The following is a 23,136-nucleotide window of genomic DNA, read 5'->3' as shown; positions in this document are numbered from 1 at the left end:
AGGAAGGTCTTGCTGTGAGGGGCAGGCACACAAAGGGACATCTGGGAGGAGAAAGGGGAAGGATGAGCAGAGAGGCGAGGTTATTTTAAAGTGCTTTGACTCGGGTTGAGTGTTTGCTCCTTAGATTGCTGTGCCTTAATGATGTTAGTATTTAAATACAGCTTTGAAGTCAACAGCTGCTATTGTTTGTCTGCAAATAGTTTTCTGAGAGGCTGGGTAACAGGGCATCACTTAGCACCAAGAGGGCTGCTTCCAGTGGCAGAGAAACAATGTGCCAGTTTCAGTTTTAAACAATTGTAGATTACGTTGGGAGGTTGGAGGGAGAGGAGACCCTACGGTTGCAGATTTGCTATACGTTTTTTAATTTTTTTTTTTTTGCAGGGAATTGTAAAGATTATTCTGTAAAACCAGCAGGTTCTTTGCTGTCCTTGACTAAAATGCGTTTTTCGTTTTTATTTTTGTCCGTGTCGCTGTGAGTCAGAGCTGAAACGTTACAGTACAATAAGGATTTTTTTTTGTGTGTGTGTACGTCAGTCTTTCAGTGAGCACAGCTCATTCCAGTCCATTTTTCTTCCAGTTATTCATCTGCATACAGTAATTAAGCAGCCCGAGTTTTGCCTTCGAGGGACTGCGGTAAGCAGCAGCTGCAGGAGGCTGAGGCAGGGCGCTGAGGCTTGCCAGGGGCCATGGCTGCTCAGCAGGGCCAGCAGGGCCACCTCACAGCCTGCATCTTCTTTTCGGTCCCCTCACGGGACAGGGTGGCTGTGGACGACCCCCCTAGAGGGATTTTTAACCACGTTTCTCATCCAGGGCTGTATATGACTGCCTGTGACCTTCCCGGCTAACACCTACCACTGTTTTAGCAGTCATGGGGCAAACAAAATGGCTCCGCTGGGATTCAGGTGGATCCACCGTGAGGCTGGTGGTGTGTGGGGCCAGCTGGGCCGCTGCTGGTGCACTCTGCTGCGGGGCTGACAGCCTGAACAGGCCCTGACAAATCCTCTCTCACCCCCGTGACAGTTTGACGGATGGTTTATAGTCCCAAGTTTTAGCACTGAATAGATGCAGGGTGACTGTTGCATTTCAATGTGCTGCTTACTAATATCTGTTTGTCTCTTTTAGGATGCACGTTGTTTTTTTATGAGACCGATGGCAGATCTGGCATTGACCACAACAGCATCCCAAAGCACGCCGTCTGGGTGGAAAACAGCATAGTGCAAGCAGTACCTGAACACCCCAAGAAGGACTTTGTTTTCTGTCTCAGCAATTCCCTCGGGGATGCTTTCCTTTTTCAGGTTGGTTCGGGTTGCGGGTTTTGCAAAGTTATATTCTTTTTCTCACTCTCCTTCATCGCACAGACCAGGGAGGACATCTTAACTCTGACTCAAATCAGTAGAAAAATCCTGCTGACTCCAGTAGGTCTGGGATTTTCCTCTGGCAGTGCAAGAGGAAGGACACGATAGATTCTGTAAAGGCCGGACAAAAGACCCAACACCACATGTGAATGAATCACTGTCAGAGCTGCTCTTTTTATTGCCTGACAGGACCCTGTTTGTATAGATGATTGGTGCAAAGTAAGAATTAAGAAAAAATCTTACATCCCTCTAAAAATTGGGAATTTTGCATTGTTTGGCAACGTGGTTATAGACCACACACAGTCCAGGCCAGTTACCATCTAGGGGACAGAATAGTGCCTTAACTGCTGTAACATTTCTGTGTCTTGAAAGAGACATATGTTGAAGATGGGACCTTGAAGAGAGGCTCAAGGGGTTTACATGACCAAGAGGCATTTTGAGCGTGAGGGGGTGTTTGAAACTCCAGATGTGTTTTTCATTCCTGATGGCTGTGCAGGGTCCAGTTGTTCCCTCTTCATGCAGACATCAGTCAGCATTGTGCTGTTGTTTGACAGTACGCTGAATGTTGGGAATGTTGGTTTTATGTTTTGTTTTTAAATCAGAAAATAGAAATGTCTGACTTTCATTGAATAAATATGCAGAACTCAATATCAAAGACCAAGCATTAACTGATGTATTTCACTAAAAATAATTTTCTTTTTGGTAACTACAGCTTTATTGAGTGATTTTTAGGGGGGGCATTTCACTTCCTTATTGCAAGTTGTCACTAGTCAAGGTGTAATGCTCTCATTTGTAATTGCCAGCCTATGCTGAGATGGTGCCATTTCCTCCTCTTTGGATTTAGTTTTCTTAACTGGGGGAATTCCTTATTTATTTATCTCCATTACCAGTGACAGTGTATGTAGAATTTCTTGCCTTCTTAAACTAGAATTTCCCTGTTGTAGGCTATGCCCTCCCATCATCACCCCACAGTATCCCAGACCAAATCTTTAAAATTACTTGATAGGTCCTCTCAGCTGTCTTAAACAAGAGGCTAGATTCTCAAACTAGTGTAAAATAAAAATCCTTGCAGACTCAGGAGGTGATGCTAGCTTACTTATCGAAGAGAATGACTATCTGATTGCACACTGATTTTTTTTTAATTATTTTTTTATTTTGTGGACTGTCTTCTTTGCTGCCTCAGTTTGATTCTTCCTTACCTAAGAGTAGAATACTGCATTGTCCCTTTTTACTTCCTGCCTTTCTTGGAGAGGGTAAATGTATTTTGCCATCTTGAGAGCTTCACCTAGGAAGTAAGCATGGTGTTTGTGGTCTCAGTATGTATTTGAAATACCATCAAACACCACCTCCTCCTGGTCTACTAATACAAGTTGTAATTTTTTTTCCTTGCTGTTTTCCAAGAAAATAACAAGTTAATTCTCATAAAATTAATGCCAGTAGATGCAAAATAGTGAAAATGTCACATTCAGTGCCTTTCTTTTGTGGCAACATACAGCCTTCTTACTCATTAAAATCCCTGTGTCACTATGTCATGGGTAGATTTTTACATAATTTTGTGGGAAAGAGCAAAAATGAACCTTTTCAAATGAAAAGCAATAATATAGATTGCCTTGTGGAATTTTTTTCTTGATGAGTCTGCTCTGTCATGAAACCCATGCAACTCTAATGCCGCAGAAGCAGAAGAAAAAGAAGGGATGAATTTGGGGAGATCAGCCATAGTGGTGGAAATAAAGTGTGAGCGACAGTGCTGTAGGGCTTGCTCTGCTGTGCGCAGAGCAGCCCACGCATGCGTGGCTGTTCAGCAGTGTTACCTAACTACTAATGTCATACATGTGCATCCCCACATAACAGTGCTGTAGTAGTGGTTTTGTTGAAAAGACACCACAGACTTGAACAAAACTATTTCGGTTCTGTGCAGACTGTATAGTTAGGGAAAAAAATAAGGTTACTTTATGATGCGTACAGATATTGGACATCTTGTAACAAGCCTTCCCACTGCATTGCACCTAGAGACATCACATACCTCCTACACTATTATTCCTTGCTCAGTCAGTTCTTATCATGCCTACACAAATCCATTACTTGCAGATGTCACATGTATTTTCCAGGAGCTCGAGCAACTTGTGACACCACATACTTACGTATCAGATGTTTGCAGCTTGTTTATGTGGTCTGTTCCGTTGAGAAGCAGAGTGATTCCCCTTGCCTACTCATCTACCAGAAGGGTCTTCAGCTCCTAAAATCCTTTCCAGATTCTTCTTTTTCCCTCCCCCAAGGAAGCCCAGATGAAAACTGAATCTAATGGTATACAGATAGTATTTGAAAATAAAATAAAAATATGACCTCTTGCTATTATGATTTTGCCAGGAGCTAACAAAACATACCATCTCATTGCAACTCCAGTAGTACCCTCTCCTCTAGGAGGGGCTAAGTTTCACCATCTGACTGTAGGCAAAGTATATCCCATTCTGCAAATATTTCTCTAATTTCAGCAGAAACTCCTCGGCAAGGAGGGCTCAATATGTCTTCAGCATTGGCGGTAAGGCATTGTAAGCCTCCATCTATAAATGAGGGCCTGTTGGTAGTACTACCTGGGCAGGAAGCCTGCCCAATTTAGTCAACGTTCTTTGTACGGTGCCAACAGAAGACATGAAAAACAGGAGTAGAAGAGCAGACGTTTTGGTGTAGACCCTGTCTTCTGCTTAGGACTCCTAATCTGAGTGAGGGAAGGTACTGTTCTTCTCGGACAGGTGTGCTTCACGTACTTTGTCCCACAGAAGTCTGGGGAACGTCGTCCCGATTTCTGGTCTGGACATAAGTGATTTCCAGAGTTGTGCTTCTGTGGGAATCTCTCCTTGGCTTCAGGAAAGCACAGCCTTTGCTGTTAATTGTGACTGCAAGGAGAGCAGTGAGGATGACCTTCTTCATCTATGCTAGCAACTGGAGGAGTCATACTGTGCTGCCTATTTATAGAGCAGGTATCATCAGAAAGTTTAATTAGAACAAGGTGGTTTGGCACCTTGCTACTTTTTCAGCTATGAGCCAAATACTGGTATGATTACTGCTAAAAGCTGACTCTCAGAGCAAGTCTGCTGCAACCCTGAGTTGGCTGTAAATTTTGTTTTACAATGTGCTGTAAAAAGGACTGAGGTTTATTAAGAAGGCTGAGAAGATTTATGTTTTATTTTGAAAGTCTGGAAAAGGAATGCTTTGAAGTATTTTTCTTTCTGTGTCAAAAGCCTCTAATCAGAATATTGCTCTTCCAGAAAAATGTAATGGTGTCCCATGCCCCAGCCTAATAGCTCCCCTTTCCCCAAACTATCGTACACAAGCTTGGGAAGAGACAGTGCCAGTGCCATTAACATTATGATGAGCTTGACTTTAATAGTAATAGGGTCATCTTCAGAGAGCTTTGGGATCTTCAGAAGGGGAAAGCTTCTCTGTCTGCATCATAATAAAATCAGTAATAGATATCATGGTCAGGTCTTACGCCATTAATTTATTATTAACCATTGCATGCCAAATAAGCTCTCCATACTGTGAAGAGCACATAGACTGCTGCATTTTCTGCTTTAAGGAACTGAGAGTTTAGAAAATGCCATTAAATGATGAGCTACAAGTTCCGGCAACACTGCGTAGAACAAGGAAGGTAATTCCTAAGAACTTGCTGGAGAACACTGTACAGCTGCAAAATGCAGATGTAGGTGTAATTCTGTGTGCTGAAGGCCTGGTGCTACGCTAAAAACGGCCTGTTTAAGAATGAGGGTCTTTTATTACTTCTCTCGTAAGTGGATTTAAGGCTTTGATTCTTAAGATCAAAGGGAAAGGGAACTCCTTGGAATTGTGTTTGTTAATCTCCAATCAGTTGTAAAGAGGATCTTGACTTCTTTTCCCTGCTTCCCTTCTCTTCAGACCTCTAGCCAGACGGAACTCGAGAACTGGATCACTGCGATCCATTCAGCCTGTGCAACTGCAGTGGCAAGGCAGCATCACAAAGAGGACACCGTCAAGCTCCTGAAAACTGAGATAAAGAAGCTGGAGCAGAAGATCGATATGGATGAGAAGATGAAGAAAATGGGTGAAATGCAGCTGTCCTCAGTAACGGACTCCAAGAAGAAGAAGACCATACTGGATCAAGTAATCTTGCTTGCCTATATGAAACGGCCCCCTAGCAAATGTTTAGGGCCTTCTTCAGATTAGCAGCACATCTGTCTGCTCACACTCTGCCCTATGTGTGTGCTGGCAGAGCTCCCCTGAGTAGACAGGACGTGTGTGGGCAGGATAGTGGTGCCAGCTGCCCTAGCCGCACCATTTCTCCAAACAACGTGTGCTAAGGTACAGCACAGGAAACAAACAGCAAAACAAGAGATTTGGCCAGCCGCACAGAGGTTGAGTGAGGGCTTTGGGGAGTGAAGAGGCTACCACACATCAGGATGTTGTTGGGAAGAACTGATCGTAGACCAGCAAATGCTGCAGTTGGCATTATCTTCAGCATGAAAGGGGCCGGTTCTTCCACGGGCAGATGGGAAGAAGAAGCCATCCCTGGTTTCTGCTTGTTGTGAGGGTCTGCGCTGGCCTCATGGCTGCAGCGCTCGCTGCCCCGTGGGACCGGTCTCTCTGACTTCAAGTGGACAGCGTAGTTGTGTTTGAGAAGCAGAGAGCCTAGAGCAGATGTCTCTCCCACTGTTGCAGCGGCACCTTATTTTAGGAAACTAACATATGGTGCCTGCTTCATTAGTTTGTAGCTCTTTTACCACGGCTGCCAAATGTGCCTGTAATGCAAACTATAGGGAGCGACCAGGGCCCTAACGGAGTAAGCTAAAGAGATTTTGTACTGCCTAGAAGCCTGTGAGAGAGGGGGGAGATGCGTGCCACCATTCACAGGGCTCCACTCAAAAGCTGTCAGTCACAGCGAGAGGGCAAAGCAGTCTCTCGTTTTACATAACTTGAGTTTTTCTAAACACTTTGAAACTGTTTCCTATCAGCAATTTGAATTATTTAAATAAGTCCTCACATAGACTGATTACAGTGCTCTTCCACTGATAAGATTAATTATTCCCAGTGTACTACACTTTTTCAAGTATAGCCAGCTCTGTTGATGCTTACAGCAATGCTGCTGCTGCAGCTGCTGGTTTGGGGTGCTCTATTTGTGGAATTGGGTGTTTTTGGGTCTTTTTGTTTCTCAGCTGCCATTGATGCATGAAAGAAGCCTGTTAAGGGACTGCTGAGAAGAGAATTATGGAATACAAGGAAAATTAAAAATGGAATTTCAGTCCTATTAATTAGCGTTGTATCAAAGGGGCAGTTGTCCTAGGAGAAGATGTTTGCCTTGAACATAAAAAATTGTTTTACATCTAATGAAAACTTTAAAAAATATTCTTATCCTTTTGGGAGTTGGGAGGGTAGGGGAGAGTGAGAAAGAAGGTGAATCAAAGTGTCTTTAATTTGAAAATGAAGATATAATGATGGGAACAGTAGACTTTTTTCAAGATATTTACCACTCTGTTCTTGTTCTCTCCACTTCTCCTGCATCTCACTCAATCTTTGCTGTATGCAGATTTTCGTTTGGGAACAAAATCTTGAACAGTTCCAGATGGATCTATTTCGGTACCGCTGTTACTTGGCTAGTCTCCAAGGAGGGGAGCTCCCAAACCCTAAAAGACTGCTTGCTTTTGCCAGCCGTCCGACTAAAGTTGCAATGGGCCGTCTTGGAATCTTTTCAGTCTCTTCATTCCACGCGCTGGTAAGTTTGAACAGAGGCCAGGGGTCATCTTTGCCAACCTGCAGATCGCTTCACGTGCCCGACACAAAGATGGAGGTGACAAACAGCAGTCTGTGCCTGTGGGGTGTGCCCTTACCTTAGCATGCAGAATGTTCCACTGCCTGAAAGGCAAATGTGTCCTGGGTACGAACTAACAGGCAGGTACTTGCAAGCCATGGCCTTATGAAAGTGGAAGAACCGTGTTTCTCCTAAATGTATGATTTTGATTTCCACCTCTGCAATATAAACATGCTTTCTAGAAACAGGTCTTCCTGTCACAGGAGCGGGCTCATCTCTAATGTTCACATACGTGGGCTTGATCCAAAATCCCTGTGAGGTCAATGGGAATCTTTCTGAGGCTCTCAGCATGTATTGGCTTAGCTTGTCTTGAGCATGGCTTGCTTTCTACCATGTGGATGAAGCTACTGACCAATTAGTTTAATATCCTGTCTCCAGTGATCAGCACCTGATGCTCCACAAGGGAGGGGAAATGTTCTTCTCCATTATTTATGGTATGGCAAATAATGTTTAAAATGGTTGTTTAAATCATGTAACAACCCAGCTTTGAAAAATACAGGGAAGTGTATTGCAAAGCGGTGAGTTTTTAATGAATTTAAATTATGTTCCTGTAGTTTCGGCTTGGGCTCCTGGAGCTTCACAGAAATAGCTGAGCTCCACTGTTGTCTTGTAGATGTCAGCTGTACCCTTCAATTGAATCCAGAGCTGTAATTCAGTCAGGGGCGTTTTATTCTTTTATATATGAAAAGATTAGCGTCATCATCTTGATAATTGCTAGTGGATTTATGTATTTTTTTTTAAGTGGCGGGCTGTAATTTACATTTGTGCTTGTTTTTTTGCATCTAGCAAAGCACTGAGTGTTAGCCTGAAAAACAGTCTGCCTCTTCATGCTGGTGTCTCTTGAGAGCCAAGCGAGAAAAAATGTTTTGAATGTGTCGTGTTGGAAAAGACACGTGCTTTCTTTACTTGAAGCAAACTCCCGTGTCCCCCTTTGCCCTCGATAGCGCGGATTTGGTGCAGCGAAGTCTCAGGCTCCAGCTGGATGCTGCATGCTGATAGCACGGCATCCCTAGCTCGCCTGAAGATATTCTTGATTGCATTAGCCAGAGGATGTGCTCAGTCTTCCTGGTGCCTCCGTACAACGTCCCTGGTACAGCTAAGAAACCTCTCACGAGGCCAGGCTGGGGAAATCGGGAAACTTGCAGTTGTGTTTAAGTTCTCCTTTTCCTTGATTTCTCAGCGTTCCTGAACAAGACTCACCATTGCTCATACAGTGACAGTTCCCTGGATACACGGGCCAGCCTTCTGTTATTCCCAACTTTACAGGGGTTTTTGTATCTTCTGTACCCAAACAACCAGTTCCTCAGCTCCTTAGCTTGGGGCATCACTCAGAGGTTTGGCTGTTCCAGCTGGGGTTGCCAAATGACAGTCGCATTTCGGTAGTTTCGGGTGTGGGAATTGAGTACAAAGGCGTTCCAGGAAGCGCACGGCCAAGTCTGCAGGGTGGGTCTGTCTGTCTGTCTGTCTAGCTTCGCCTTTTGCTCCCGTTCATACCTGCCATCTCTCTTAACACTCCCTTTTTCACAAGAGAGGAGCTCGCTGTCCTGATTCCACCTCTGGATAGGAAATCTGTTTCAACTTTGGCCTAAACACTTCACCTCTGACTAATGTTGCAGTAATTTCTACCAGAGCTTCCTTATTTGGGAAACAGCTCCCCAAATATTTGGTCTCAGTAAAGGCAAATAGCTTTCCCCTCTGGAAGGGTTGCCACAGGCCAGTTTTCAAGCACCCAAGCAGTTAACACTGCTCTAATCGAAAGGGTCATTTCAGCTCCCTTTTCTTCTTGTGTTTTGCCCACTCTTCCCAAAGTTGTGTATCAGTAAGGAAATGTAGGTTTTAAATACCCTGAGCTATTTGCAGACCTTTATCTGGCCTTGTAAAAGTTGTGAGTCAGTTCCAGGATGCCCAGAGTGCTTTCACAGGAAAGAGCAAGGAGAAAGACCAGACTTTTTGGAAGTAGCAGATAAGTTTTGAAATCCCAGGTTCTGTATGTCCAGCTTTGAAACCTCATTATAAAATAAAGTTAAAAAAAAAAACACCTTCGCTGGTGCTGAGGCTTTTCTCTGTGCTGAGTAGGTTGCTTTGAAATATCTCATATTAAATGCCAAGAAACATGCGGTGCTGTCCCTTTTAATTTTTAATTCTTGATGTTGGAAGAAAAGAGTTATGTTGCAGTGAGAAGGAGGCAGCCTGGCAGCATCAAGATTGTCCCTGTTGTGCGTTGCTGCATTATTGCTACAGCATTTGCCTTTGTTTTAAGGATATTGCAATGTTAGCTTATGTAAGCGGTGGTGCTGTGGGATGCTGCAACCTTTGATTTGCAAACCATGTGGCATTGACAGGTGGCGGCTCGCACCGGGGAGTCTGGAGTGAGGAGACGGACGCAGGCCATGTCCAGATCTGCCAGTAAGCGGAGAAGCAGGTTTTCTTCTCTCTGGGGGCTGGATACTACCTCGAAGAAAAAGCAAGGGAGGCCAAGCATCAATCAGGTAAGCGTGTGGAAGTTTTGAGGTGTTAGTTTCAAGGCTGACTTGTTAGCATGCAGAATGTAGCTCGTGCAGAGTCACTTACATCAAGCACACACACATCCAACCTTCAGCTTGCTTGCTTAATCTTCCACGGTGTGTAGTCGTCACATTCCACATCCTCTTCAAAAATCAGTGACTGTAATTACAGATAAGTATACAGCAGCTCCTGTTCAAATGAGCTTTGGATTTATACCTTTTTTTGCTGACTGGGTTGCGTTACTACTGTTGCATTTTTGTTGCTTCAGCTTTTGCTGTTCTCTTAAACTCAGGAGTAACAAGGCAACAGTATAACCCAGATAGCTTTGGAAGAAAAAGAAAGTGGAGACTTGTTTGTTTCTTTAAATCAAAAATATGAGTTTGTAGAATATTTTAAGTGTAGCTGAGTTTGGAAAAAACTTTCTAAAATAACAAAAAGCTTTGTATTTAGTAGGGACAGTTGCTGTTTTGCTTTGAATTTTTAAAAAGCTAAAGGTGAAACCTTTCCACCCAGTCACTCCCCAGATATTTCTCTAGAAAATGTGTTTCAGTGTGGTAGTAAGGTACTTCCCTGTTATTCTTTCCAAGCATCTCTAATTACAGCTTTCAGTTTTTGAGAGCCATACCTCATCTAATTGCAAGAAATGTTGCCTTTTCTTTGTCTTCTTTCACTTTTTGAGGGGGGGAACGCTCAGGACCTGTTTTGTTCTGTGCCCTGTGATTAGTCCTTCCTTCTTTTAAAGCACCAGTGGGTGTTTGTTTTGTTTAGCAGAGATTAATGCTGTAAAATTGTTGAGCTTGTTTTTAGTGAGACATTAAAAGTTGAACTAATATCTAATGCCTGAGCAAAAGCTGTGGGTTTCGCTGGGAAGTACCAGATGCCTCTGTGAGCACATTCTCAATTCTTCGCGCTGCTGCTGTGGCTCTTGCTCTGTACTTATTTTCCCCACATCAAGAACAATCCCTTGTCCTGAGCTAGGATCTTGCCTGTGCTGTGTCTTCACCCTGTATTTTGAACTCACTTTTTTTCTCTTGCAGCAGGGATAAATGCATTCATGCTTCCTGTCCCTGCCCCCATCCCCAGCCCCCTATCTCCTCCATTACTCCCAGGCATGAAAAGGGATTTTGTTCCAGGTTAAAGAAAAGTCGTGCTGGAGAGAGTCAAAGAAAAAGTGAAGTTTTGAGAAAGTATTGGAATGTCTGAATATAATATCTGCATGCTTTTCCCCTGCGCTTACGTAGTAGTATGCAATTATTCCCAAAGCTGAGGCAGTAAACTGTAAATTCTTTAAGTGAGGTGACCTGTTTCTGCTTCATTTTGGGTACAGTATAGTTCACAGTCAAAACCAGCAACTTGATCATAAACCTGGGGTGACGTAGAGCTGTAAAATTTAACTTTTGAGTTTTAAGCTTAAGCTTCTGCTGTAGCAAAAACCTTGTTTTTCTCCCCTACGCTCAGCTGCAGCTAATTTAGAGCTGTGCACAGGGCAAGCTGGGTTTTGCAGGTGTGCCTTGTTGGGTGCCTGTCTGGTACAGTCCCGTGCAGTCCCCCACCCTGTTACAGATGGGGAAACTGAACACAAAAGGAGATAAAATCTGCCCAGCTCTGCATAGTAAGCCAGTGACAGACCACTGAGCACAATCGGCATCTCATCTTTCAGTGTGGTGCCCAGCAACCAGCTTACACTGCACTCCCCATCCTTTTTAACAAGCTGGTATTTTGCTCTTTTCCTGTGTTTTTGAGATGAATGCTTACATTTTTCAGTTTGATTTCCATGCTAGGTATTAGATACATTGTTCACCCTGAACCCCTATGATGCAGCGGTTCAATCAGGTCAGGCCTTAGTCTGTCCTGCAGATGGTGCAGAGGTTTGCTCATGTTTTAAAACAGAGTTGCTCTGTTCCTCAGGTGTTTGGTGAAGGAGTTGATTCAGTAAAGAAATCCCTCGAAGGAATCTTTGACGACACGGTCCCAGATGGCAAGGTGAATGCAGCAGCATTGGTTTTGGGATGCAAGAGGGAACGTGGAGCCACTGGGAGGGGGGGGGAGAGGAGGGGAAAGGAGTGGAGAAGAGAGGAGAGGAGAGGAAAGGAGAAGAGGAGAGGGGATCCTCTGTGTGTTGTAGGGCAGTCTGAGCTGATTGCCCATGGTCAAGCGTTTACTGCACTTGGCATCATGAGCACAGAGAGAGGTGCCAGGCCCAGAGGAGTGTTAGTGTTGCACACCAGGGAGGTGCCTTCCCACAGGAAGACCAGACTCCACTGGTTCTGGGAAGTAGCTTATTATGGTGACCATATGGGATTTTCATAATTTAGGGTTATTGCAACGATGAAGCACAGTTTTCTGTTTTGTTTTCATGTGCTCCTGAGAGCTTCTGCATTTGTAGAAACAATTACAACTGCTTTCTCTTTCCCCAGAAAACAGCATTAAGACAGTGCTAAGGGGCACATTCTTCATCTAGTGAATATGGATTTAGCTGCGTGAGCCCACTTGAAGCAAATAGCAGTTCTGCAGCTTCATCACTTCGTGGAGATTTATAGCTCATAGTATAATATGGATATAGAAAAGACAGGAAAATCAAAATAAATGCTAAGATTTTCTACTTTGCCATTGCTGGGTATAGGAAATGCAGCTCCTACATCAGTTTTGTTGGCCTTGGATTGGTTTACTGGGAGATAAAGTGCAAAGTTTTAATTTTAAACCTCTTTTTATCATTATTATTTTTTGTTGCATTCCTAGCATTCCCAATAGCCATAGGGTGAAATCCCAGGATACACACATTGCACCAGCTTAGCTGTGTGGGTGGCACGGGAAGGCAGACTTTATACTGCTCAGGTAAAACTGCAAAGTTTTCCAGTCCAGACAAGCCTTCAATCTAGGTTTATGAATAAAATGTCTTCACTGTTGAAGGGCTTTTTTATACACCATATAATGTTCCTTACACTTGTAACTGATGAAGAAGGAGATCTTACTTGGCTCTTAGAGTCATAATGGATTTTGTCTGTTTAGAGGGAAAAAGAAGTGGCGCTGAGCAGTGTCCATCAGCACAATCCCGACTGTGATATTTGGGTTCACGAGTATTTTACGCCGTCCTGGTTCTGCCTGCCGAACAACCAGCCTGCTCTGACAGTCATCCGCCCTGGGGACACCACTCGAGATGTGCTGGAAATGATTTGCAAGGTAAAGGCCGGCAGCGTGCCCTGGAGCAGGGCAAAATGCCTACAACACTGAGCACTTTGAGTTGAGTCCTTTTGGTTAAACTTTACAGTGAATTTCTCCTGTGCTTGAGTATGTTAGATGAAAAACGTGAATTACACTGAATTTTTCAGTAAAATCACGCTAGCACCACATAGGACAAACACAGTTGGAGTTAAACTTGTCGTGGGTGTGAGGAGAGGAAGGCGGGTTGATTTTTGCCTTTTCCACTCCGGGCACTGTGCGTGAGTCTCTGAAGTGCCTTCACACCCTGCCCCACTGGTGCTGCTGCCTCTCACCCACCCACCCACCCGCTCTCCCTTTACCAGAAGCCAAGCTGTGCACGGGACCCTTCTCCTTTCTCTCTCTGCCCCCAGCGTCCCAGCCCCTGTCCCCCATCCCGTTTCCTTTTGCTGGAGTCATGCAGTTGCCCCATGCTCTCTCGACCATCCCGGTGCCCCCAACTCCACCAAACCCCCCCATAACCTCTTCCCTCCACCACCAGACAAGCGGGCTGATCTCTTCCAGGTCACCCTGTTTCCAGGTGCTGTTCTTCCTTCCTTCCCCGCGCTGCTTCCTCCCTCTGGTTGGCGTGAGGGAGGAAGGCACAGAGAACCAGCGGTGCCAGGAGTGGGAGAAGGTGCCGGTGTTTGCTGTCTGCATTGCGGAGGCAGACTGGCCTCGTGTAGGTGGTGGGAGGGAAGAGAGAAGAAAGCTTTTATCTGCAGAAAAAACACCTGGATTTCTTTGCGAGATGAAATATCAGACATTTGGCCATTAAAAACAGTTATGTCTCAGCAGAGAAGTTTAAAGCTTTGACAAATTAAATACAAGCTTTCAGTTCTGGCATCCGCATAATGCATGTTTTCCACTAACCAGCTGACTGCAAACTAGATCCAACTCGTGTCACGTGCTGCTCTGAAAAGTGAGTCCTCTTTTGTACAACAACAACAGCAAAAGAAAAGAAAACATTTATTGCTGTTAGGCGCTTAACTTCGGGGACTTCTAGAACATGTTGCATGTGCTTCCAAAGAGAGGGAAGGTGAGAGAAAGGCGTTTGTTTGGAATAATTATACAGTGTGCTTATCTCTCTGCCAGGTGCACTATTAAAGGCTGCTGCAGCTTGTGAAAGCTCTTCATTGTATTCAGGAAAAGATGACATTTTTGGAGAGACATAATAGGGAAGCTGGATGACACATTATTAGTAATGATTTATTTTTAGGGCTTATATTTTCCTTTGGGTAAGAGTGATTAACTCAGTGGGCCACATCCTTAGCTGGAGTAACTTGGTGTAGCTCCATCGGTTTCGGTATCAACCTGCGGAGGATCTAGTCTCTCACTGTGTTTTCGATCGTAGTGGGTGGTGGTGTGTAGGGAGATTGGGAGGTGGGTGAGTGTTTGTTTTTTTAAACAGCTATTATCTGTTTCTTTCCTTTTCTGTAAGAGTTTTCAGTCTGGAAAACACTGATGGATGCCTTCTTTTCTATCACTTTTAATAATCAATCTCTTTCTTCTGTCTCTTGCATTCAGCTCATTTTCCCCCCTTTAATATCTGATCCACATCATTTCACATCAGTTTGCCATCTGCCATCTGAGAACCAGTCAAGTTCTGGTATAGTAAACATTTCAAGATCTACATTTCATATAAACCTCTTCATGTTTGTAGATGTGGTTAAATCTATCTGTGCTATTAAACTGAGCTTGATTATTCTGTTGGAGAACATTAAGTGCACTCAAGTCATTGTAGAAAATGTGTTCTTATACTAACATTGCTGCTTGTTATTATACAGCGAGTTAGGTTTTGGAGGCTGCTTTATGACACTTTTATGATTCAAGATTGGTGGGAGGAGAGTCTAAAGCATATTTTAAAGTGGTTTCTCGAATATTTCTCCTAAGATTTAACTAATAGCCTCTCTTGGAAGGCAAAAAAGTCAGTATAGATACATTAAATTGTTTCCATTGGATAATAGCTATAGGTGTGATCGTGTGTGTACATATTACTAAAATTTGCATAACATTATGTCTTAAAATTGAGTAGAAACACGTACAGTACATATGGATGTAGGCAGAAGCAGTATGGAGAGAATAACACCAAAAATCGAGCATAGCAGACCACGTGGCATTTAGTCTTTTGCCTGAACTGTATAAAAAGTGAGAAGCAAAAGAGCTTCTGTTTTCCCACTGTTACTGAAATAGACGGCGTGAGGGGCAAGAAGCAGATTTCCCCATGCTCTTTGGATCTGTGCTAAAAGTCTCCAGGCAGCGACTTAAGCCTGATGCTCTGTGGGCTTGCTTTGATTTTGAGCTGATGTGTTCCAGCAGAAAAGGCTCGGGCCACACAGGTGCAAAGCCGGAGTAACACGATGGGCTCACCAGCATGTTTCCGCGATGCTGTAACTTCAGTGCTAACTCCGTCTCCCACGCCGAGCTGAAAAAATACGCCCTTTCTTGTATGTCCCTGTCCTGAGACAGGAGTCATGCAGCGGGATGAATCCAGCTGCCTTGGACATGTCTGAGGTCAGGCTGAATGGTCCTCCGGAGGTGCCTCTCCCCAGTTTAACTGGAGGGGAGCTGAAATGGATGAAGTGTTCAGGCTATGTGCCGACCCGCTACGCCACCCGGAGCCTGTTGAATTGTTTCACACCCCAGCCTGTAAATTGTTCCTCAAGAGCACATCGGTTAAGCTGTCAGGTTAGGCTTTAAATTGGGTTAGTTGCTTAATTTAGTCCAGACATAGCCAGAGTTATTAGGAGAGAAATAAATAAACCAAGCAGCTTATTTGTACTGCTAAAAGGTGTTTTGGGTGGTCTTGAAAGGATATGAATATCGCTAAAGCTGCACTGTTTCTGCTCCCACCTTCCTGCATATGGATGCAGCTAGACCAGCAACAGAAAAAAAAAAAGAAGAAGAAAAAAAGTAGATTAAAAGTATGGCTTTTAGGGCAGACTGGCTGTTTCCTCTTCAAGAGGACCTTTTCCTTTCACTTCAGTAGACAATTGTGCCTCTATTTGAAAATTACTAGTGTCAAATTTCGCTACAGACAAGGCCTTGCTGCAGCTATGCAATTTTTAATTAACTAAATGTTCTGGCTCATGTGCTGCAGCATCACAGCTTTAACGGTGATGACTGCCATTTCCTGGCATGGATGGGGCTGCATTGCAGTGGATGCAGTGCAGTGGATGCAGCGGTATCCACCATGGCCGATGGTGTTTCTTGGAAGAAATGAGTGGCTCAAAAGCTATGTGAGATTTATCCAGTGGCCTCTTTCGGCAGTGCCCTGCTCTGGATAGCTCAGAGCTTCCATGCAGCATCCGTCATCTTGTGTTTAGCTCCCTCCTACTCTCCAAAATGTCCTGCACAATTTTCTCCCGAGCAAGTCTCCCTGCAGGACCGACGGGTGTGAGATCAGAGGCGTCAGCACCCGTCCCTGTGCCTGATGCAGTGCCGGTATCAAAGCCAGCAGGAGCCCTTTCAAGGACCTCTGGGAAGGGTAGATCAAGCCACCCGCCTGCGGGGACGGCTCCTCTGTTAAGATGGTATCAGGGCAGGGGCTGAACAGCGCGGGGCAAGCAGACGTGAGCACAACCTGCCCCACCAGTGCAGCTGAGGCAGCTCCCAGCCTGCGGCGTCTTGCGCCCGAGCGCCTCGAGGCCCCGAGCTGGATCCACCGATGTCCCTCTACAACAGGTTGTGATCTCTGCTGGCCTTCTGACTAGCCCTCGGGCACACCGAGAAGCGTCTCTTTGGATGTCCTCTGCAATGGCAAGGTGTTCAGAGGTCTGCTTGGAAGCAACAAAAACACACAGCTGTGGATGGGGGCTCTCGCTGAACCCTGGGCTATGTTAAATTACACATAATTACACAGCGTAAATCTGGCTGACCTGGCACTTGCTGGGTGGCTCTCACTTGGCCATACCTGAAGCTGTATGAAATGCTGAAGACATAAGAGATCTTCAGCACAGGAGACCACAGGAAGATTCAATTCAGTGGCAGAAGCAGGCTGTTAGGTTGCCCGGTTAATTTTTCTGCTAGTATGGGTTTTCCACATATCATTTTTTTCCCCACTAATGGCTTTAAGTGGCTGAAGTGTTTCAGAGGCTTTCGGTGAGACTCACCGCAAGCTTCTTTCTCCAGTCTTCAGATGTGCTATCTGTGTTTTTATGTCTCCTCCCTGTTTTTGTTTAATTATTGTGCACGACGCTCTTCAGTTTGTGTCTAGGGATCGTAAATTAATCTGACCTATTCTGAACCTGAATCTAGGACTCTATTGTATCGTTTCTGAACAATTACAACCAATCCTGCTTCCCAGGAATTTCTGGGGTGTTCATATATATGTGCATGTAAGAGACAAAACTAGGAAAAATGGTCAGTAAACAATGAGCAGAGCTGGCGAGATGTTTATCAAAAAAGAAAAAGGAGGGAGACGGTGAGGCTCTCCCACATTCAGTTCCTTTATTTTGGCTTTTGATAGATTTCGGATTCCTTATTTAATTAACTAGGCATTTGTCCATATTACAGGGTTTATCCCATTTTAGGTACTCAATTTCATGTAAGGATAATTCGGTTTTTGAATCGGTCATACTGGAATGCAGCAATACGTAGAGTGCAGCAATAGATCTGTCTTTTATTTTTGCATTGGTAGCTATTTTTTATTCATTGCCTAATCCAGATTTTCAAAAATGCTCGCTGTTCTCCGAATACTTGCTGAAGAGTTTGCTCGGTCAGGGTGTGATCTTCTCTGCAGGTCACTCGGTGTGCATTACTCATCATCCGTACTGTGTCATCAGTCAGCTGAGTCTCAGTGTATCATCAGCTTGGCTTGAACCGGATAAGTGAGCCTTTAAAAAACACGAGGACAACACATAACAGATAGGAAACGATGACATTCGTGCACGAATTTTCAGATGAGCTGTTGTTTTTAGTACAGCCTTGGAGATTTTGGTAATTTGCTAATACAAGATGAAAAGGCAGATGTATAAAGGCATATAATAATAACGGGAGTTCAAAAGTGACGGTGAGGTGAATTTCCCTGCTGTATTTGTGAATCACTTCTGGATTTTTCATTAGCTTTAGTCAACAGTTTACGAACTTTGAAAGTAACTTCTGAATGACGTTCTTTGTGTTTATCACCATTCTCAATGTGTTTTGATTACACACTGCATTAACCTCTGCTTAAATTGAGCTTATTAATTGTGCTGAGAAAAGGTCGTTAACATCTCCCAGACCAAATGCCATATCCTCAGCTAATTATAACTAATTCATTAAAATGGTGTGACCTGTTTCCACTGGGAGGTAATCCAGTACACAACTCTCGGCTTCTTTTAGCCTTTTAAAGCCAGCCTATCCTGGGTTGTTTTGAATTTAAAGGATGTACAGATTTTTTATATAACCTTGCTTGAAATTAGCTAAACCATATATACTTGCTAAATTATGAAGATGCTAAAAAACAAACAGAAAAAAGTTTCCTTTTAAACACACCGTGTGTACAAAGGTCTGCTCCAAGTATTCTGCTTTAATAGTGTTTGCTTATTCCTGCAATAGCCTGAGATGGAGCAGAATTGTGAAATAAGCAGAAGTGAAGAGGCTGCTTAGAGTAGTAGCACTGCCCTTGACGTCCTGATCAGGTTAAATGAGCACTCGCTTTTGGGGGAGGGGAGAAGGTTTGGATTCTTGTTCAAGTTAGGAGATCATGGTCCTGTTACGACAGATGGTGCTGGAGCACCTCCACCTTTTTCTCTCTGTGAATGTCATTCTATTTTCTAAGTATAGATAATTTGAGCCACTGCTCTTCTCTTACAAAGCCTCTTCTCCATTTCTTACAGACTCACCAGCTGGATCACTCTGCTCACTACCTGCGTCTTAAATTCCTGATTGAAAACCAGATTCAGTTTTATGTACCAAAGCCAGAAGAGGATATCTACGAATTGGTAATGCTACCTCCCGAGCAAAATTAGATGACACTGTGTAGGACACTATTAATTAGTGTTTGTCTGGTGTTTGTAATAAGCAGTTATGCTTTTTAACTTGCAATTACAGTGCTATGACGGCCATAGCAAATTGGCCTGTGGTAAAGTAATCTCTCCAAACATTTCATCTAGTGGAGAGAGTTGTGTTTTGCTTATGTGTGTGCATGCATGGGTCTGTGTGGAAGGGAGAGAAGGAACAGCCATTGGTAATGGGCAAAGGTTATTGTATCCTACATTTAAGCTTAATATCTCTCAAGATATATGCCTTTTTCTCTTGTTCTTATTTTCCTTGTTTATTCTCAAGACATACTGTTGAGGCCTGAATACTACTTCTTCAGATCACTTTGATTTTTAAGGGAGGGAGGAAACACAAAAGTTTTTTTTTTCTTTTTTTTTTTTTCTGAATGGGAAGGTAAATGTTGAACTTAAAAACTCTGGAGTTATGTGTGAGAATATACATTCCTAATTGCTTCATTGGGATGTTTTCATATCATGAATCTCAAAAGCAGACTTAAAAGGAATTTTGAAATCAGAGATGAAAAAAAAAAGACCAAACAGAATTAGTGTCGTGCTTTAACTCTATGATTTTACACATGCATGCTCTAAAGCTTTTTAAAGTCCTTTTTATTGGTGGTTGTTTTATTTTATGAAAAGTAAAACTTTGCCAGTTATGGATGCTTTTGTTCATTTACTAAAGAACTTCTGGGGTTTGCCATTATCACTGTTAAAAAAGTGTTACTGAGAAAGTACTAAAACTGGGAAGTGAAACATAGCTGGGAGCGATGATTAAAACTCAGAGAAGACAGATTGTGGCTTTCATTGCCTGGAAGGGCTTTGGGGAGTTGCCTTATGCTGATGGGATATAGGATTGACATGGTCATCACTTGTTGTTTATTCTGAAAAAATGAAATTACAGCAAAACTCCACAGTCTGTAGGACTACTCACATGCTGAAAGGTTATAGCATAGGCAGGATCATACCTAATGCAGTATCATTAAATCAATAGGCATTTGTATGTGTGCTTGTATGCGCATGTATGCTTGTTTCATGAGAAAATCTGAGTTACTTTTATTCAAGTATTAAATGAAATTATTCTCTTGCAGTATGATGAAACTAATGACCCTATTTTTGTGGTCTCCTGAAAAGCTCTTTATAATAGTATTGCTGTAATAATACCTTGCTAGAGCTATCTTCCACCTACTAAAATGCTTTTACAATACATTACTGCAGAAAAGGTAAACATCATTTCTTCTGATGGTATTCCTTTTTCTTGCAGAATATAGAAGATGTATTTAAATAAGAAATGGGTATTAAATGTCCATATTCCATTCCTCTCTAAAACATTACTGGTGATGCTTTGTGTTCTGACGTAGTCTTTCAAAAATTCATGAGCTTGGTTTATTATGTGTTAAAAATGTTACTAAGGGCTCGGAGACGGATATTTAGCATTAGGTGCTGCACCAGGCAGTTATATTTTTAAGTGCCTTTTATTGTAAACTAAGCGTTGGAATGTTTTGACTGAAGCTTGACGTGCCAGACTTGGGTTCCTGCGTTGGGCAGGATTTAGTTGTTGCTTTCAGATGAAAGCAGGAGACTGGAGACCTCTGGAAGTCTCACCGGTGGAGGCATTGGGGCTACTGTGAAAAGTAGTCCTGGGAAAGGCTGCTGAGACAAGACCAAAAATGTAGAGGAAAAAAGAGCAAGCAGGTGACAAGCTCGAGAAAATTCAGGTAATGATAGATCCCCCAAAGCTGCTTTAAGAAACACTACGGGGAACAGAGGGATTGAAGTGGATCAAGGGGGCAGCTGTCGTCAGGAGGCAATCCTGAGCACCAGTGCCTAGCAACCCGCCCCGGATGCTCCTGGTACTGCTATTAAACCCCTCCGAGCAGAGCCCCCCCGAACCTGCGGTGCCAGCAGCATGAGCATCCACAGCCCAAATGCGCTGCCTGCCTTTGGAGTTGGGATGGTAGGTCCATGGGGCACAGAAATGTTGGTGTCAGCTCAGTGCTGCTGCCTGTCGTGGCTGTGGTCTGGGCAGCTCCACAGCAGCCTGTGGGTCCCAGATATTTGCCTCCCTTTCCATGGAGATTCTTCTCGCGATGTAGGCAGCGAGCAGTTCCTGTATCCCTGTGCCCTGGATCCCTCATCAGCCGTCCTTGTTTCAGGTCTTGCGTGCTCATCCAGGTAGCTTTCTCGTTGAAATAACTGCAGGGTTCAGACAGTTTTTGTTCTGAAAACACTGCAGTTTTCAGTCCTTTTTTTTTTCTTTCTACTTTTAAAAAAATCTTTACTGAAATCTGGCTGAGATTATGTGAATGTCATTTGACTCATTTTCAAGTGTTGAATAATATGTTTCCATATTTGAAAACCACATTTTAAAAGCAATGCTAGCATGGCATCCTCATTGAATTTTACAATTTATCTTGCTATATAAAACCATTTAAGTGGGTATACAACTGTTCTGTAGCGCATAATATTTGCATCAGACAGATGTATAAGTGTTGGTAGAAGCAGGAGATAAAATTATATATTTATTAAAGGAACCGTTTACTAATGAGTAACTTTTCTTTTTTAAAGAAGTGGATTAAATGCTTCGGTCCAAACACTAATATACAGTTTTAAAATGTTAACTTAATTATTGGGAATTGCTTTTTTACACAGTCACACCAGCATTTTAAACAAAATGTTTACCTGTGGACTCTCATTCACCTGTGGGTATGATTTTTTCCAAAGATGAAAGGATGGTTTGTGAGTGAAGTCCTGGCCTCTGCTATGGAAAAAAAAATAGCTTCAAACCTGTGCTGAGACTGAGGTTTTCAGAATGGCTTTGAGAAAGTCAGGGCTGACTCCCAGAGATGTCAGTTTGGAGTCTCCAAATGTCTGGAAAAATGGGATTTCCCCGTCTGAGACGGTGTGACAGGCCCCAGTACCAGCTCGTTTGTTAGGAGTTGAGAGGTAGGACTGCGATACAACAGTAAGTAAGACAAGGCACAAGAACCTAAGTGATTTAAAAGCATAATTCCTCTTACCTTACTCTGTGCTCTCTGAGGGAGGGGGACAGAGTGCAGAGGTGCAGCTGAGGGCTTGTTTGGCTTGCGAATTGCAAGCGTGTGCTTAGGCTTCTGGGTTGCCACCCGGAGGTGTGAATTTGTGCTGGTCTCCCAGGAAGGATGCTAATGACAACTTCAAAGACGTGGGCGCTTTTCTCAGCACAAATAAACATAAACATGGTAAAGGTGAAATTTCATGCTGAAAAAAAGAACTGCATATAAAGTCTGATCGTCTTGTAGCAATTAAGGAACGTATTTAAGAAGCAAAATCCCTACCTGTGACTTTAATACTATAAAATAATTCAATTCCTGCAATGTCTTACTCTAAATAATATAAATACTTAATGATAAAAGATGACTTCCCACTAAATACAAGAGTAGGCATACAAGCTCTTTTTCTTGTGCACTCAAAATTGTATTGAGAGAGTGGAATGGATGTGTCCTTTCTTTTTTGTTGGCTTCCTCCTTTTTAACTATGTTCTTAACCATACAGCGTAGTGACACTGCTCATACGTTTCATGCACGTGGAGAAAAATTGTCTGATAGGTAATGCTCACGGTCTATTTCTCCATCCTGTAATTAAGAAAGAAGGCTGTTCAAAATTATTACAGTTAATGTGTCCTCCCACAGTAAAGTATTTTTATGTATTTTTTTTTTCTATTCAGCTTTACAAAGAAATAGAAATCTGTCAGAAAATTACGCAGCACATTCAAATAGAGAAGTCTGATGCATCCTCTGATATTTATGGTAAGTATCTCTCCTCAATTTGTTTTTATCTTCCTACCAAGTCAATTCTAGTGTAAGTAACTGCTTGCTATTGATGGCTATACCTGAAAGGCCCATTGAACAAAATAAGGAAAGCACATCCGATTCCTGTGCCATGCACAGAAAGCTCGCTCCCCTGCCCTGAAGCAGGATGCTTTTATTTGTAATGCACTGAGCACTGTTTTTCCCGGTGTTCAGGCTGTGGGATATGCAGCTCTTTGATGAGAGCTACAGTGGCAGAAAGGACAAATGTTTTCTTGTTTTTCTAGTCTCTCAAAGCACCACGTACCACAACCAGAGGTTGTGGGACTGAGTGCTGGCAGCACATGGCATCCTTTGCTGGTTGTCACATCCCACGTGAATGTCCGCCTTGCAGTGCTCGCGGGGGCCCTGCAGCAGAGCTGGGGTTTGGCAGAGGGCTGCTGATGCAGCTTGGGGCTGCCAGTGGGGTCTCCCCC

General features: G+C 43.4%; 1 protein-coding gene across 9 annotated transcripts in view; it reads left to right on the top strand.

Annotated features, from left to right (window-relative positions):
- The window catches only part of TIAM1 (TIAM Rac1 associated GEF 1), a 189,949-nt gene that overhangs the window by 109,837 nt on the left and 56,976 nt on the right, over positions 1-23,136 (top strand). For 8 of the 9 annotated variants that reach the window (XM_035545776.2, XM_035545784.2, XM_035545778.2 and 5 more), the window contains 8 exons: positions 1,123-1,295; positions 5,268-5,492; positions 6,913-7,098; positions 9,537-9,683; positions 11,608-11,682; positions 12,709-12,879; positions 18,717-18,821; positions 22,579-22,660. In XM_035545776.2, the coding sequence (XP_035401669.1) occupies positions 1,123-1,295; positions 5,268-5,492; positions 6,913-7,098; positions 9,537-9,683; positions 11,608-11,682; positions 12,709-12,879; positions 18,717-18,821; positions 22,579-22,660 (1,164 nt within the window). The remainder of the gene's footprint in view (positions 1-1,122; positions 1,296-5,267; positions 5,493-6,912; positions 7,099-9,536; positions 9,684-11,607; positions 11,683-12,708; positions 12,880-18,716; positions 18,822-22,578; positions 22,661-23,136) is intronic. The other variant, XM_050715965.1, reaches the window with a different exon arrangement.

The sequence above is a fragment of the Cygnus atratus genome, chromosome 1 (genome assembly GCF_013377495.2).
Source record: "Cygnus atratus isolate AKBS03 ecotype Queensland, Australia chromosome 1, CAtr_DNAZoo_HiC_assembly, whole genome shotgun sequence".
NCBI lineage: Eukaryota > Metazoa > Chordata > Aves > Anseriformes > Anatidae > Cygnus > Cygnus atratus.
This window is presented reverse-complemented; position numbering and strand designations above follow the sequence as displayed.